The sequence below is a fragment of the Hyperoodon ampullatus genome, assembly GCF_949752795.1.
Source record: "Hyperoodon ampullatus genome assembly, chromosome: 12".
Taxonomy (NCBI): domain Eukaryota; kingdom Metazoa; phylum Chordata; class Mammalia; order Artiodactyla; family Ziphiidae; genus Hyperoodon; species Hyperoodon ampullatus.
Genome location: NC_136925.1, coordinates 62855702 through 62874186, shown reverse-complemented (window position 1 = coordinate 62874186; position 18485 = coordinate 62855702). Strand labels below are relative to the sequence as shown.

General features: G+C 37.8%; 1 protein-coding gene across 1 annotated transcript in view; it reads left to right on the top strand.

Moving 5' to 3' along the window:
• Positions 1-18485, top strand: part of MAP3K5 (mitogen-activated protein kinase kinase kinase 5) — a gene marked incomplete at its 5' end in the record, with an annotated part of 225813 nt that overhangs the window by 92324 nt on the left and 115004 nt on the right. The window contains 4 exons of the mRNA XM_079716111.1: positions 824-1017; positions 1789-1957; positions 3124-3230; positions 5708-5878. Coding sequence (XP_079572237.1) covers positions 824-1017; positions 1789-1957; positions 3124-3230; positions 5708-5878 — 641 coding nt within the window. The remainder of the gene's footprint in view (positions 1-823; positions 1018-1788; positions 1958-3123; positions 3231-5707; positions 5879-18485) is intronic.

Sequence of the window (18485 nt, the reverse complement as noted above, 5' to 3'; positions counted from 1 at the left end):
GTAGGCTACAGTGACCTGTTTTATCTTCATGCCAGGAGCAAGCGAGGGGGCTTGAAGCACCTGAGGGAAGTCATCTGATATAGGTTGTTGAAAGATCACTTTGACAGCTGGGTAGAAAATAGATTGATGGGCAAGAAGAGAAGCAGAGAGCCCAGCTAAAAGCCAATTACAATGGCTCGGGCCAGGTATGTTGGTGGCATGGTCTGCAGTGTTGGCAGAGAAGATGGAGGGAAATGGACCAATACGAGGTGGAATAGACAGGACTTTGATAGGCTATGGAAGGAAATGGAAGCATCAAGGATAACTTCAGGGTCTCTAGATTTAGTAACTGGGACACTAATGGAGCCACGACTGCGATAGAGCAGCCTGGAGGGGAGCAGCTTATTCTGGCATCACTCATACGTTGCTGTCACGTGGGCAGCCCTGAAATGTTAGCTCTTATCATTTCCATGTATTTATGCTGTGTCTCTCTGACTAAAGTTTAATTTCCCTGAAGGCCAAAGGCTGTGTTTTAAGCTACCCTGTTTTACCTACAGCATATATCATTTTGCCTTAGCCATGAGAAATGGTGAATAAATATTTAGTCAATTGATAGAAACTGTGCCATACTTTTTTTTGATCATCTGTAAGTCCTAATTATTTGAAGTAAGGAATTAAAGAAATTGGAAGAGATTCCGTTTTCATAGGTCATTAAATAGGAAATGAGGTTTTTAAAAATTTACCTTCACATTCAGGATTATTATTTAAAAGTAGGATTTAGGGTTACATCAGTGTGGAGTCTGCAGGCCAGCTCACCACCTTCTGGCGCCTCCTCTTTCCACAGATGTGCACTGGGAACTACACATTTATTCCTTACATGATAACTCCACATAACAAGGTCTACTGCTGTGATAGCAGCTTCATGAAGGGCTTGACAGAGCTCATGCAGCCAAACTTTGAGCTGCTCCTTGGACCCATCTGCTTACCTCTTGTGGATCGTTTCATTCAGCTTTTGAAGGTGGCACAAGCAAGTTCCAGGTAAAGTTTAGTCATGCTATTTGGTGGTGATAATGAAGTGTTCATCTACTTCATTTATTTGTGCAACTTATATGTTTCTTACATGCAGTACTCAGCCAAGAACCAGGGAAAAATATATAATACCCTCTAAGTGGATAAAATAGATGCTGCCTAGTCCACCTCTTGCATTTTGTCCACTTTATTCAGAGGAGAACAACTTGAAATCAGAAAAAAAAAAAAAAGAAAAAGACTGTTAACTGTGTTGTAGTAATGGTAGAACTAAAAATATGTTCAAAGTACAGAAATATTATCTGAATAAATGTCCAGAGACTTTTAGTGTAAGGACAAGAACTCTCTAAAAATTGCTGAAAGCACTATTATATTTTAGTTAAGAGCAGTCATTTAGGCTGATAAATGATGATGCTGGATCAGAAGGAAAATGTTATATTGTGTTCAAATCACAGGCACACCTAATTTATTTAGAACAATTTCTACTCAAAACAGTAAAATGAAAAATAAAGTTTTAGCATTTTAAGTGGTACATTGCAGGGTCTTGGAAAATTCATTATCATGGAGTGTCTTTACATTTAATTCTTACTGAAGCAAGGCAGAGTGTAAAAGAATAGGATGCCCCAGTTTTTAAATAATACCAGATAAGGTGTTCATTCTGTGCATCTTAACGAACTGAAAGGTACGAATGCTGCAGATGTCATTCGTTTCCTTATAAGATCATTGCTTTTCATTGAAATCCTTTTTACTATTAACTCTAAAAAATGTGTGTTTTCCCACCAGCCAGTATTTCCGGGAATCTATACTCAATGATATCAGGAAAGCTCGTAACTTATACACTGGTAAAGAATTGGCAGCTGAATTGGCAAGAATTCGACAGCGAGTGGATAATATTGAAGTCCTGACAGCAGATATTGTCATAAATCTGTTACTTTCCTACAGAGATATCCAGGTGAGAAGCTGCTCAAAGTCACGTCTTTGTCATGTAGCACGTTGGAGGAATGAGGGAGTGTTAATATCCAGTTTTAGTTAGCTATTAAGTCATTCATGTCACTACATGTAATTTTTTATTGACTCTCCTAAGCTTTCCATCCAGAGATTTTATGATAAATGAAACAGACTCATATAAGTTAACGATCAGTGATTGTGAAAGACTTGTACGGTAAAGGTCTGACTTTTTCCTCCAAAAGAACAAAAAGAAAAATTTGCATGCATAGCTAATCTGCAGACATCCTGTTCTATTCCATTAGCCTCCGGCACACCCATCAGTCAATAAGTGAAAGCTTTGTTTTGGCAAATAGCAGAAATTTTTAGAGCTTTCCAGACATATCTCTTACTCCTGGAATTTGTGTTGCTTGAAATTGATAGTGCTGGGTCTAACTAGATAGAAGTATGAAATGTGCAATTGATTAATTATAAAAATAACTTTAAAAATATATAAAGTAAAGCATGAACATGCAATATTATTTTTATTGGGATGTCTTAAAATTTTTAAATTGTGGTAAGTAGAATGAAATCCTCTCTGAGTTGGGGATTTGCTATTGGATTTTTACAGTAAAGTTTAAGCGACTTCTGGTTTCTATTCCCAACCTTTCAGGCCCAAGTAAAGCTTCATGTGGACAACAAAGATTCACATACGTGGAAAAAGTGTGGCACTTAGGATTCCATGACTAGAGAGCTTACTTGTGTTGAAACGGGATAGTTTTGTTACTTATAACAGAAGTTCAATTAGTTGTTCCATGTCCTTGATATTTTGGAAACTATTTCCCTGAAAGTAATTGATAAGACCCTGCATACCAGGAATCTGGCTCCAGGGAGAAGTAAACCACCCATATTTAGACAATGTAGCATTACCATGTTAGATGGTTTATTGTTTTTTAGGTCAGATGTGGTGACTCAATATTTCTAATGTTTTATCTATGTAATCCAAACCCCTTATTTAAACAAACAAACAAACAGTTTCTTCTTGGTTTTAGATTCTTCAAAGTATTCCATGGGTTCTAGTTCTTTTTTTTAATGCCCTTCTCAGATTCAGGTAGCTGGTTGGCCAAAGGCATTTCATTGTCAGGACTTTCTCCCAATGGTTTAATTCTATGTTATTCTCATCTTGTTTAAAAGGACTATGATTCTATTGTGAAGCTGGTAGAGACTTTAGAAAAGCTGCCAACCTTTGATTTGGCCTCCCATCACCATGTGAAGTTTCATTATGCATTTGCACTGAATAGGTAAGAAGAAAAAGTTTCCATCCACAGTGTGCTAACATATTATTTTTTAACCTCCATATTCTTTCTATGGTATGTTTTTGCTATAGCCGTGCAACCACTCCCTATTAGAATGTAATGTTAATATTTCTACTTCAACCATGTAAAATATAGGAAGCATGCATTCTGATTTTTTCTGACTTTTTTGTCAGTAAAAAAATGTCCCTCAATGCTTCTATATTTAAATTCTAAAAATTCTTTTTCTTCTCTGTCAAAATTTGTATTTGCTATTTATATATTTTTTAGGATTTTTTAAATTCCATGGATATGATGTTATCTTTAAATATACTCAACACCAAATGATTATTTACACAAAAAGTAACTAGAGTAGGGATAGTTATATCTAGGTGAACATATTCCTAACCAAAGAATATATTCACTGGGATTGCCCTGAACATACCTGGTTATAATTAAAACTCTGTAGGCCACATTTTAGGTCATGTGTCCATGAATCTTCTAGGACCAGGACTAACACTGCTGCTTCCAGTCCTGCCTCCACGCCTTCTGTTGGCATCATGGCTGGCACCTACCTCAGTGCCACTTTCTACCCAGAGTCACCATGGAGGATCATCCCTGCGCTGGCCATAGAGAGGCCTAGAGCACTGAACTGTCCAAAACTTAGTTGTACTGTTCTCTACCATGGCGGAGAGTTGAATATGTATGTAATTACTACAACTGGAGAGAATGATAAAAAGAAAAAGGGAGGGGACCTCACATCTATCATTCATTTGCCATGAAGGCTTAATTAGTTTACCGATGAGAAACTGAAGAGGTGGAGTAAGCATATCATAAAACTGGGGCTCAAACCCAGATCTAGCTCATGCTGGTATTTCTGTTCTTCATCACTAGATTCTCCTGCCTTTGTCTCCAAAGAAAAGTCAGCATGCTCTTCAACCAGAGATTGTGTGTTTCCTTTTTTATCTACCCAAACTCTAGAAATTGCTAACTTTATCAGTACATGTATAATGAAAGTCTATTTTATCTCCCCATTTATTAAACATCTTTTTCTTTAGATTTGGGAGAGTGAGATGAAACCTCCAGAGATTATCTGTTCCAACTGGTTTTCAAATAAATCCTTTTTTTTTCTTTTGCGGTACGCGGACCTCTCACTGTTGTGGCCTCTCCCGCTGCAGAGCGCAGGCTCAGCGGCCATGGCTCATGGGCCCAGCTGCTCCGCGGCATGTGGGATCTTCCTGGACTGGGGCATGAACCTGTGTCCCCTGCATCAGCAGGTGGACTCTCAACCACTGCACCACCAGGGAAGCCCCAAATAAATCCTTTTTGAGAGATGAAATGAAAGACGGAATGAAATATATTCTATATTGAAATGAAAAATGAAAGTCCATAGAGCCTCTTATATTTTCCTTTATCCATATTTTGTCTCTGTCTTTCCTAAAATAGAATAGAATGAAATGATAAATGTATTTGTATGCAGCATTATTCTAAACTCAAGGTATTTAGTACAAAGCGTAAAAAGGAATTTCACGCACAGAAAGATTTAAAATAGTAGTTGAGAATACAAATAACTTTTTATATAACAGTTTTATTGAAATATAATTCATATACCATACAATTTTATTTAAAGTGTACTATGATTCAATGGATTTTAGTGTATTAACAGAGTTGTGTGACCATGAACACCAAGACTTTTAAAACATTTGTATCACCACCAAAAAAAGCCCCCTCCCCATTAGCAGTCACCCTCCCATTTCCTCTCAAATCCCCCAGACCTAGGCAACCACAAATCTACTTTCTGTCTCCATGGATTTGCCTACTCTGGACATTTCATATGATGAACTCATACAACATGTAGTCTTTGTGACTGGCTTCCTTCACTTAGCACAATGCTTTCAAGGTTCAAGAAATAATTCTTAAGAGAATTTTAATCTTTGAGAACAATCTATACGTACTCGCTGATTTTAAAATGAGCTATATAAAACAGCTTCCTTAGATAATCAATTGGTCATGTGTAGAAAATAAGCGACTCTTGGGTTAAAGTTGGATTGTTGGTATTGTCTGTGAATTAGTTTGCTCAGTGTTTCGGAGTAAAAGCCATTGAAACCTATAGCATCAGGGTTTTGTTTTTGTTTAGATTCCTTGACTCTGCCCCAGTCAGGGCCACAGACTGCATTCCTAATCTCACTCCATCAACTTAAATTTGCACAGAGACTGCAGGGAAATTGGAAGGACTATGGATGGATAAGCACAAATCTATCACCATTAGCAGAAAAGCAACTCAAAAGAAATCCTTGTTAAATGCAGTAGACATGCAATAGGATAAAAAGATTTACAGAAGACTCTCAAAATATAATTGTTGTTTTTATCTTGCCAAACTTCACTAATGTGAATCAATATATTAAATAGAGTTTTAAAAAGATAATTGGCCTAAACTGCTTCTGTAATCTATACTGAAACAATGATGTTTCCCTCCTCTACCTTAGGAGAAATCTCCCTGGAGATAGAGCAAAAGCTCTTGACATTATGATTCCCCTGGTGCAAAGTGAAGGGCAAGTTGCTTCAGATATGTATTGCCTCGTTGGTCGAATCTACAAAGATATGTTTTTGGACTCTAATTTCATGGATTCTGAAAGTAGAGACCATGGAGCTTCTTGGTAAGTGCACAGGAAAAGATACTTGATAAATCCATAACATAAAAAATTGTTTGCAAATGAATGTTAAATTATTGTTATTATCCTTTTGATTGTGTATTATGAAATAAATCTCACAATTTATAGCTTTAGTAAATAATTTTGTTGGAATTCATTTAATAAGGCAGAGTAAAATGGGATAGATTGGTTGAAAAGATAATGATTTAAGAAAAAAGAATTTTTAAAGATATTATAAAGTATAATACAATAAAAACATAATTTGGGGGAAAATTCAGGAGACATGAAAGAAGACCTGAATGGAAAAATATACCAAGTTTGTGGATGAGAAGACTTGATATTTTAAAGACGTTAATTCTCCACAGCAGGGCTTTTCATGTAATTCAACAAATTGATTCTAAAATTTATTTGAAAAACTAAAGGGCCAAGAATGAGCAAAGCAATTTTGGAGAACAAGGTGGAGGGACTTGCTCTCCCAGATAACAAGACATACTATAACAATGTAATAGTTAAGATGTTGCAGTATGAGTGCAAGCACAGACAAATAAAACACTGGAACCGAAGAGAGAGGCTGGAACAGACTGAGATATATAGATTTGAGACTAGATTTATGACATGGTATGCTTCATGAGCCAGAGTGGAAAGAATACACTCTTCAGGAATGGTACTGGGAAAATTTGTTTATCTGCTTGTAAAATAAAAATGAATCCCTAGTCTAACCCATGCACAGAAAATAAAATCCAAGTGAATTAAAGATCAAAATTTTTTTTAAAAAAACCTTAGAAAAAATATTTTTAGAATAAAATATACAAACTGAATTTATGACTTTGGGGTAAGAAAGAATTTCTTAAACAAGGTATTTTTAATACCATAAACCATAAAAGATTGGGAAAACTAGAGTCCACTAAAATTTGCATCTGCTCATCAAGGTTCTGTCTTTTGGAAAGAGTAGGTTCTATCGCATTGATCGTCCTGCCAATAACAATTATAAACATTGGAAAAACACTTAAAAAAAAAGTTTGAAAGCACCGAAGAGTGACTAAAGATAGTAAGAAACTGAAGAGTTTTAGATCTTTAGATGAAGGGTACCACATTAGATAAAATCCATTTTTAAATGCTTTTTCCTTTGGGGGAGCTCTCTGATCTGCAGGCACAGGGCGGTTAGAACTGAAGATGAAAATCATAGTTTCACTGGTTGGAGGAGTTAGTCTGAGGCTGCCAGAGTGCCTGGAAATTGAGTGATAGACCCCCTAAATGAAGGAGCCACAGAGAGAGCCCAAAATATAAGTATAAACGGCCCTTCCATTCTTGGCTGACCCCTGACATGTGCACATGTGGGGTAAAACTCAAAGGAGTCCAGCAGAAAATAGCAGCCAGAAGGCTGGAGCTGAACAGAGATTTCAGCAGTTGTGTAATGCAGAAGAGACAGAGTTTGGAGTTTGAACCTCACCAAGTCAAAGGGGCTTGGGTAAACGATTTGAGCTTTCCACTGAAACTCCAGAAGGTCCAAGGCTTCAGAATAAAAAAACTACATCCCAGGACTAAGGAAAATTAAGAGGAAAACCAAAACAGAGCCACCCTAATAAAACCTAAAACCAAGACTCCACATGAACAAGGTGAACTGCCAGTGATTTATTTATGTGTTGGAACAAAATTCAACCCTCTTAAGAGGAAGATAACAGAATCCAAACTCTCTACAACATATCATCCAAAGTGTCTACTACACCATCAGAAGCTACTAGATTTGTGAAGAGATAGGAAAGTATGATCCATAGTAAAAAAAAAAAAATCAGTAAATAGAAGTAGACCCACAGACAACAAAGATTTTGGAATTAGCAGAGATGGATATTAAAATAACAATGATAAATATGTTGAAGAGACTACTGAAAAAGATGGATATTATGGGTGAAAATATGAAGAATTATAGGAGATAAATGTAAACTGGAGAAGAACCAAATGGAAATTCTAGAACTGAAAATATAGTATTCAAAGTCAAAATTCCATCCAATGGGATTAATAAATAGGACACAATACAAGAAAGGATCAATAAACTTGAAAACAGGTGATTAGAAATCATTCAAACTGAAACAGAGAAAAGAAAAAGATTGAGAAATAAATTAATGGTCTCAGTGACCTGTGGAATAGCATTGAGCAGTCTAACATACATTATTGGAGTCTGAGAAGTAGAGAAGAGAGGTGATATATCAGGAAAAATATTTGAAGAATTAGTGACCAAATATTAACCAAATATGATCGAGCAAACAAACAAACAAACAAAAACAGCCCACAGATCTAGGAGGCTCAGCAAAAACCCAAGCAGGGTAAATACAAAGAAAACCATTCCTCAGCACCTCATAGTCAAATTCCTGTAAAACAAAATTAAAGAACATATCATAAATGCAGCCAGGAAAAAAGATACATTATATTCAAGGGGAAGAGTGAGTTCTGACTTTTAATCAGAAGGAAGCCAAAGACAATGGAATAACATCTTTAAAGTACTTAAAGCAGAAAACAGTCAACCAAGAATTCTCTACCCAGTGATAATGTCTTTCAAAAGTGAAATAAGGATATTTCTTGATAAATAAAAACAGATAATTTGTTGCCAGCAGACCTTTACTACAAAAAATGTTAAAGGAAAATCTTTAGGTTGAAGGGAAGTGATACCAGATGGAAACATGGATCTGTTAGAAGGCATGTAGAGCGCTGGAAATGGTAAAAATATTTATGAATACATAGAGAAGATATCATCAACAAAGTAAAAAAATAAACCACAGGCAGAGAGCAATGCATGTAACCAATATGGGATTTATATTCAATATATATAAATAACTCCTAAAAATACTTAAGAAAGAAAGAAAAAAGATTAAAAATGGGCATAGGAGAAGAACAGATCACTCACAAAAGAGGAATCACAACTGGCCAACAAACATATTTTTTAAAAAATACGAAAAATGCTGTACCTACAAGCTAAAACAGACATACCATTTTACACTATGAAGATTAACAAAAATTTATGAATTTGACATTGTCAGTTGTTGGCAAAGATGTTTGAGAAATGGGAGTCCTAGTCCACTGCTGGTTGTGGCAGAAAATCTTATGACTACTTAAAGATTTTGGTATTATCAAGGAAAGTTGACAGTTAGCCTTCCCTAGGTCCAGCAGATCTACTCCTAGTTTATACCCTAGAGAAATTCTTGAAGTTTCTCTACATAAAAGTTAAAACATAAAAAAAAAGAATCTTAAAAGAGTTGAGCAAAATAACCAAATGGCAGGATACATAGAGTATGATTTCGTGTATAGAAACTTTAAAAACAGTCATACACATCTAGTAAAAGTAGAGACGCATGAATGTACATCATAAATTCCCAATTCAGTAGAATAGTTACCAGTGGGGAAGGAGTAAAAAGGTATCATGAAATGCTTCACACGCAGCTGCAAGAATATTTAAAACATTTTATTTCTTAAGTCGAGTGGTGGGTATATCAGTGGGAAGTGTTGCTTATATTATCCTTCTGTACTTTTTAGTATTTCTAAAATGTTCCCCAAAGAGTGCCTGATTTAAAAAAATATTAGAGGTTGACTTACAGAAAGAGACAAACACCATATGATATCATTTATATGTGGAATGTAAAGCATGACACACAGGAACCCATCTACAAAACAGAAACAGACTCACAGATGTAGAGAACTGACTTGTGGTTGCCAAGGGGGAGGGGGTTGGGGAAGGGATGGATTTGGAGTTTGGGGTTAGCAGATGTAATTATATATGGAATGGATAAACAACAAGGTCCTACTGTGTAGCACAGAGAACTATATTCAATATCGTATAATAAATCATAATGGAAAAGAATATAAAAAAGAACATATATATACATGTATAACAATCACTTTTCTGTACAGCAGAAAGTAACACAACATTGTAAATCAACTATACTTCAATTTAAAAAAAAAGGAGGTTGACTTAGTTCAGGTGTTCCTCAATGATAGCATAACTTTTTTAAAATTGTGAAACAGAAATCTTAACGTTTCAAAATCTTGTATCACCTTAGCAGTTTAATGGTGGCCTGAAATTGGGATAATCGGTTATAATAAGGGAGGAAAACTTCCTAGATTTTCATTGACGGCTTTGGGTTGGACTTTTAAGTTTGTATTATAAATTGTTACTGCAATTCAGAGAGTTTTACCGTTTCTCTTAACTGATTTTTTCCCTGATGTTATAAAAGAGAAATGTAACTATGCAACCTTTCTATTACCAGAAGATTTCCACTTTTAGAAGATTCTTAATTGTAGGAGAATTAGAATCTGATATTTGGAAGCACTGTGCTGGTATAAATGCTTTGATTTGGCAGTGATAATGAAATGCATAGGTAATCTTTAAAAGCCTGATTTTCATGGTCAGCAGATTCAAATGGAAAACATCTTATGAAGTTAATGTGCATCGTGCACAGGAATAAAATAGAAGTGTTTCCCCATTTGAAAAACCAAACAATTTAGACTACTGAGAGTTTTCAAGGTCACATAAAGTTCAATAAAGGAGCACAAGTTTTTTTTTTTTTGGTTGTGTTTTTGTTTTAGCTTTCTAGACTTCCCAATTCTGGCTCCTTTTCAATGGTTCCCATTTAGCTGAGGAACATTAACTACATTAACTGTCTCTCAAAAGATCTTTGTGGGGCTTCCCTGGTGGCGCAGTGGTTGAGAGTCCGCCTGCCGATGCAGGGGACACAGGTTCGTGCCCCGGTCCAGGAGGATCCCGCGTGCCGCGGAGCGGCTGGGCCCGTGGGCCGTGGCCGCTGGGCCTGCGCGTCTGGAGCCTGTGCTCCGCAACGGGAGAGGCCGCAGCAGTGAGAGGTCTGCGTACCGCAAAAAAGAAAAAGATCTTTGTGTTCAAAGTTTTCAGGTCAAATTGAAGATGTCAGTTTTTTATGATTTCATTTTAAGCTATTCATTAATTTTCTTTTAAAAAAATTTATTTTATTTATTTATTTTTGGCTGTGTTGGGTCTTCGTTGTTGCGCGGGCTTTATCTAGTTCCGGTGAGTGGGGGGCCACCCCCCACTCCGGTGTGCGGGCGTCTCATTGTGGTGGCCTCTCTCGCCACAGAGCCGGGCTCTAGGCACGTGGGCTCAGTAGTTGTGGCACACGGGTTCTAGAGCGCAGGCTCAGTAGTTGTGGCGCACGTGTTCTAGAGCGCAGGCTCAGTAGTTGTGGCGCACGGGTTCTAGAGCGCAGGCTCAGTAGTTGTGGCGCACGGGCTCAGCTACTCCGCAGCACACGGGATCCTCCTGGACCAGGGCTCAAACCCGTGTGCCCTGCATTGGCAGGCAGACTCTCAACCACTGCGCCACCAGGGAAGCCCTCATTAATTTTCTAGTAAGAACAGGGAAAGCAGTTAGAAATCAAAGCCTTTTCATGGGAAGAGCCTTAGGAGTTGACCTGGGTGTGTCACTCACTGATTTATCAAGTAATATAAGAATGTCACTTCTACTGTAGATTATCTGTCTATAACCTGCCATTATTATCATTATATCCATTTGTCCTACAGGTCGTTAAGAACAATTCCCCCCTATTTTAAAATGGGTGTTTTTTCATGCCCTCACACTTGTAAAGCCACTTCAGTATTTCTTAGTGTTTCAATCCAACTCCCACAGTCCTGCAAACACACTCATTCGTGTTGGTGTGTTGGCATCATCTGTAACCTCCCTTTCTGTTAGAACTGAGAAGTAAAAGCACGTTGTCAAGGTGCTGACCTAAGAGGGCATTACCAAGGATATTAGGCATCTGGCCAGACTTACCCAGGATTATGCATTTCCTGAGTCCCAGAGAGTTGTTGCAACTGACCTTTTTTAACCCATAATCCTCTGAGCTTTCACTCATCAAGTGCCACGATGGGATAAGGAGTGAGTGGCAGGCAGTCAGTCCCTAAAGCTTCTTTCCATGGACAGTTTCCATAGCCTGAATCATTTTCTGTTGGCTTGAATGGACAGTCATCTACTGAGCATGGGAAGTTTAGGATAAGAGCTTCAACTCAATAGAAAAAGAGCCCCAAGTAGTTGGGATTACAATGGCACATAGAACTCTTTCTTGAAATTTCCCTTCTTTTGTTTTTTAATTTATTTTATTTTAATTTATTTATTATTTTTGGCAGTGTTGGGTCTTTATTGCTGAGTGTGGGCTTTCTCTAGTTGCGGCAAGCGGGGGCTACTCTTCATTGTGGTGCGCGGGCTTCCCATTGCGGTGGCTTCTCTTGTCGCGGAGCACGGGCTCTAGAGCGCGCAGGCCTCAGCAGATGTGGTGCGTGGGCTCAGTAGTTGTGGCTCGTGGGCTCTAGAGTGCAGGCTCGGCAGTTGTGGTGCACAGGCTTAGTTTCTCCACGGCACATGGGATCTTCCCAGACCAGGGCTGGAACCCGTGTCCCCTGCATTGGCAGGCAGACCCCCAACTACTGCGCCACAAAGAAAGTCCTGAAATTTCCCTTTTTAACATCTTTAATGAGTTTACTGTTCCTGACTTACACCACAGGGAGAAAGCTTGACATTCCTCTGAGCATTCATTGTGTTTGGTATCAGGGCACTTTTTTACTTCTAGGGAGGTCTTCTAATGCAGGTCTATTTTCTGAGAGGTTTACTTGGGATTCAGAATGCAAAAATACAAAATAAGAAAAAAGTTTATGGTTTAGATTTTTTTTAAGTTTGGAGAATAGTAATATGTTGTAGAACAAACTTTTCTTGTTGAAGCTTATCTGGGACAGAGGGCGAGTGGTTTAAAGGAACACATCCTGCTGATTTAAGTATAAAAAAAGAGTAGTTTTCTAACATTTGATGTTTTTCATTGTCACTTCCTTAGTTATTTTTGGTCACTGAAGCTCTTGCGGATGGCTAAAATAATGCTAATTTTTTTCTGTATGTAAGTTTTGGGGGTTTGTGTGTGTGTGTGTGTGTGTGTGTGTGTGTGTGTGTGTGGTATGCGGGCCTTTCACCGCTGTGGCATATCCCATTGCGGAGCACAGGCTCCGGACGCACAGGCTCAGCGGCCATGGCTCACGGGCCCAGCCACTCCGCGGCATGTGGGATCTTCCTGGACCTGGGCACGAACCCGCGTCCCCTGCATCGGCAGGCGGACTCTCGACCACTGCGCCACCAGGGCAGCCCTATATGTAAGTTTTTATAATCCAAGTTAAGGTATGAAAAATACCTTTTTGATCTTTAGGTAACTAAACTGAGTTTGACTTTTAGTTATTAAACGGTTGTAGCTTTTTTATCATGGCTTGTCAATATAAAGTTAAATATAAGTTAAAGAAAGCAGCAATGGTACTCGTCACAAGTGCTGGTTTGAGGATGTTTGGGGCTACTATAGAATCAAGAGCAAGGTCGGGACTTTCCTGGTGGTCCGGTGGTTAGGACTCAGCTTCCACTGCAGGGGGCGTGGGTTCGATCCCCTGTAGGGGAACTAAGATCCCACATGCTGCAAGTTGCAGCCAAAAAAAAAAAAGAGCAGGGCAAGAGAGTGAAGCTGGGAGGATAGCCAGCTTTCAAAGGCAATATTGTGACCCAAGAGCCTAGATTTACATCCTAAAAAAACGCAAGAAACAAAACCCACGGAGTTTCTGAAGTGACAGACTGAAATGGAATGACCCAAGGCAATATTATGGACCATGACTTGGAGGTCATGGAAGGTTCATTGCCAAGATTATCTCTACAACTTCTTTTTTAACCTAATCTGAAAAAGAAATAACCACAAAGTAGTTATGCTGAATTCATATGTAGAATGACTTACTGAGAACATTTTGATATATGCAGTATTTGTTCAATACATAGAAATAATAATCAATCCCTTAAACATTAGAGTTCACATAAGGTTTTTGTATATGTTATTAACCACTTGGAGGCTTAACACACCTTGTAAAGTAGGCAAGGCTGACATTTTTCTTTCCATTTTACAGCTAAGGCAAGTGAAACTCAAAGAACTTAAGTGAATTTCTTGATGTTTTGTGATTAATAAAATTTCAAGTACAATTTTTTCAGATCCAGTGTTGTTTTTACTACATCCTAGGCTCATTTTCCTGGAATTTCTAGGAACAAACATTCCTAGGAATATGTGTACTGTTTTGTTGAGGAGGCCTGGACTTTTGGGAGACGGGCATGAAATAAATCTTGACTCAGTACTTGGAAACAGTGTGATCTTAGGCAAATTACTTAACCTTTAGGAAATTCAGTTTTCTTATTTGAAAAATAAGAATAATACCTACCTAGATGAATTAGAAATGTTCTTAGCATCCTAAAAGTAGCCGAATACCTTACTCCAATGGGCTTAAGCAATAAGAAAATGTAACTTCTAAAACATGAAGTCCAGAAATAGGGCTGGGTCTGGTTAAGTTGAGTCGGCAGCTTAAAAATGTCAGCCAAGTCTGTTTCCTTGTTATTGCTATGGGTGGCTCTGCCCTCAGTCTGGCCTTCTTAGAGTTGCAAGGGGCTGTGGCCATTTCCGGTATCAATCTAACTTAGCTATGCCAGGTCTGAGATGGGAGAAAAGGAGGCCATCACTTTTTGTATCTTTTTCTTAGGACTAAGAAAACACTCATAAAAACCTACCCCACACTTTCCTTACATTTCTTTATGCTTCTAGTATTTCATCATCACCGCAGCACTACACAAGTCACTAGCAAGGAAGATGGCATTATTACAAATGGTTTAAACTCATCACTTTAGGAGGAATAGATGCTCTGTTTGAGAGATTAAATGAAGCAACATATGTTCAAGTCCTGGAATTTAGTAGGCCCTTAGAGTTATATCCTTAGTATATAATATGAGAAAATATTTTATATTTCTTTATATAATGTTATATTTATCCATGTTCAAACTGGACATTGACTAGATAAATGGATATTGATTAGATTCCTTTTCCCCAAAATATGCCTGAGTTTCCTTTCTCTTATTTCTGGATCTAGTTGAACATTTTAGCTAATGAGGGAAAAGAGAGTCTGTATACTTTGTACATAGGACTTGCTAGAATTTCATATATCAATACCACAGCTGTCATGGGGTCACTGGGATAGGCACTGATTGCTTGAAATCATATTTGGTTTTAGAGATCATGGTATTCTTGAGAGGAGATAGGAAGTCATTTTCAGAATTTTGAAAGGGAATTAGGTGCCTATACTGTATTAGCATAATCATGTCTCCCTGTTGTAATGCCAAAAAAGATCCATAGCCAGGAAATTAAAAGCATTAAGTCTGTTTTTAGCATTAACACGTTCATTTTTCCATAGTAACTTGGGAAAGAACAGACAGCTTTGCCTTATCAACTAATTTTCTTTTACGTCAGTGACAGTGCTATTCAAACAGTATTGCGTGCCTAGTAACTGTTTAGTTTTTACATGATTAATGGGGTTGGCTTTACTTTGGAAGAGTTATGTAACAAACCAATCGACATACAAATAAAGACTAATGTCTATTTTCCATTTGCCAGATTAGCCCCCCCCTTTTGTTTTCTTGGCTTTGAGATATCTTTCTCTGTGTTATCTCTATTTCTACCACCCTCTTCCCCCTTCCCAGAGTTTTATCTCACCATTATTTCACTGACATTTTTGTTTAGTCCTTGGTTGTCTCTATAAGTGAGTTTCCAAATTTTGGATGATTTTTATCCTTAGAGCATAAAACCTGAAGAGTTCTTCGTAACTCAGTGTGACACCCAGCTCATTGGTGTCCAGATGTAGATGGCTCTTAAGGGACCAGCAATTCCAGGATGACCTGGAGACTTGGGTAAAACATAGAGTGTGTCCATGATTGCTCTGTAAACAAGTGCCCTGGTGCATTGCTCTCATGCCTTGACCTTGATTTAACATGGGATTCAACAGATGACAGATTGCGTGAAGCTCTGTTGTGGCATGACCAAGTCGAAGTCCAAGAATGGTCATATTTAATAAGTCACTGTGGAGGTTTTCTAATTGTGGCTAATGAGCATTATGCACCTAAGGAGAGAAACTAAGGCTTGCTTTCTGTAACCCAGTCGTCAGAGGGATGAGTGAGAGAACTAGATGTTTACCAGGCATTATGATGAAAAGGAAGGAGCATTTGGAAGAATAAGGGTGATTTCACTTAGTGAACCAAAGCAATTGTTTCCAGGCCTGGCTGGATATCAGAATTGCTTGGGGAGTTTTTCAACAATGCAGAGTTCTTTGTCCCTGGAAATTTTGCTTAGTGGATCCATTTTATTGAATAGATTAACCATAATTGATAATATGACTGTTCCTTTTTTATTAAATGTTTAGACTTTCCCTGTATTTTGCTGTCAGTCCCTCCTTCCTAAACCTTTACTGCTCTTCATATCTTTAAAGAATAAGTTTAAACCCCTGGCCCTACCTCCCCTTCAGAGCTTTCCCGAATCTGTCTCCTCCCATCTTCCCAGCCTTCTTAGAATATGAGTTTTGCATTTTAATTTGAGGGAATTGGCAGTTATTGGAAAGATGAGTTTAGATTGGTCATACACATTTGAGAACTCTTCGCTCTCAGAAGCAATCAAGTAAGTGCCCATTAAAATCCTGAGCTGTGCTTTCTTGTTATCAATTAGCAAGAATGAAAAGAGACGAGAATACTTTAATTTGGCATGGGTGCGATATAAAAGTCTCTCTCCTATACTGCTCTTGGGAATGTGAATTGGTAAGAACTTTCTGGAACGCAGTTTGGCATTCTGTATCAAGAGCCTTGAAATAATTCATGTTCTTTAATCCAGTTATGTACTTCGTAAACTATCCTAAAAAAATAGCAGATATGGAAACAAAGATGTGTTTACAATGTTCCTGCATTGAATTGTATGGTAACGAAAAATTGGAAGAAACCTAAATGTCCAACAGTAGGGAAAATGTTAAATGGAAGGATAACATCCCCGAGTGATGGAATATCATTCGTTCAAAGTTGTGTGTGTTGGTGGTAAAAATATACATAAATAAAACTTAACATTTTGACCATTTTAAGCGTATGATTCAGTGGCATTAAGTACATTCACACTGCTGTGCTCTCATCACCACTGCTCACCCACAGCCTTCTCAACTTGCAAAACTTAAAGTCTGTACCCATTAAACAGCTTTCGATTCTCCCCTCCCCCCAGCTCCTGGCAAACACCATTCTTCTTTCTGTCTCTCTGAGTTTGACTACTCTAGGTATCTCATATAAGTGGAATCATATAGTATTTGTCTTTTTTGTGAATGGCTTATTTCACTTAGCAGGATGTTCTCAAGGTTCACCATGTTGTAACATGTGTCTGAATTTCCTTTTTAAAGGCTGAATAATATTCCATTTAATGTATATACTACATGGTGTTTATCCATTCACCTGTCAGTGGACACTTGGGTTTGTTTCCACCTTTTGGCTCTTGTGAATAAATGCTGCTATGAACATGGGTGTACGAATATCTGTTTGAGTCCTCTGCGTTCAATTCTTTTGAGTATATGCCCAGAAGAAAATTCGGGTTCTGTGAATTTCTTTCTTCTTTTTTAAAAAAATTTTTTGGCTGCGTCGGGTCTTAATTGCGGCGCATGGGCTCTTTGTTGTGGCACTCAGGCTTTCTCTCTAGTTGTGGCCTCTGGGCTCCAGGACACATGGGCTTTGTAGTTTGTGGCACACAGGCTCTAGTTGAGGCGTGCAAGCTCAGTAGTTGTGGCACTCAGGCTTAGTTGTCCCACAGCATGAGGGATCTTAGTTCCCCAACCAGGGATCAAACCTGTGTCCCCTCATTGGAAGGTGGATTCTTTACCACTGGCCCACCAGGGAAGTCCAGAAAATTGTGGTTTTAAACAAATATTTAATAGTAACATGCTTCATGATATCATGTGAAAATTAAAAACAGATTATTAAAATAGCATGATTCTCTTTTTTTGGAAAAAAATATGCAAATAGTAAAAGGACTGAAAGAAGGTAGTTAGAATTTTGAGTTTTTAGATCTTTCATCCTGACTTTTCTTTAATAATAAAGATCATATACAAATAAGTAGTTTGAATTGGAGAGGGTTTCTCCCCCATCTCCAGATCAGATCAACAGAGTGATTTGGCACTAGTTTTCATCCCATGCTGTCTTGCTTTACCTCTAAGTTATTTTATGAGTGATAAGTTCAGAAATATCCCTGGAGATGTAAGGCACTGTGAAATTCTAATTTAATTACTTGTATGTCTCACAGAAAGAATCACAGCTGTTGTATCACAAAGAAGGAAAATGACAGCTAAATAGAAGGAGCTTGAGTTGAGCTCAGTTTCTTCATTGATGGAAAGTAGATGCTCTTTAGCTCGAAACAATTGATTTAAGAATATTTTCTTTATTCTTGACTTTGTTGAACACCTCAGTACAGATGCAAAAAGTGAGCTATGTCTTTATTATAAAGAGCTCATCACTCCATTATCAAGTACTTAGCTCTTTTAGAGCTAGCTTACAATCAGGTGACAAATACAGTGCTGATATAAGGCAGCCCTTGAACAAAAACCTGTTGCTTTGAAAACTTGAACAAAAACTTTGCAACTCTTCAGTGTAATAATGAGTTGAAGAATACAAATTATTTATCCTCTTTCAACAAATATTTAGTACTAAAATAGAAAAAAATCAACAATAGTGGAAATAACTTCATACAGT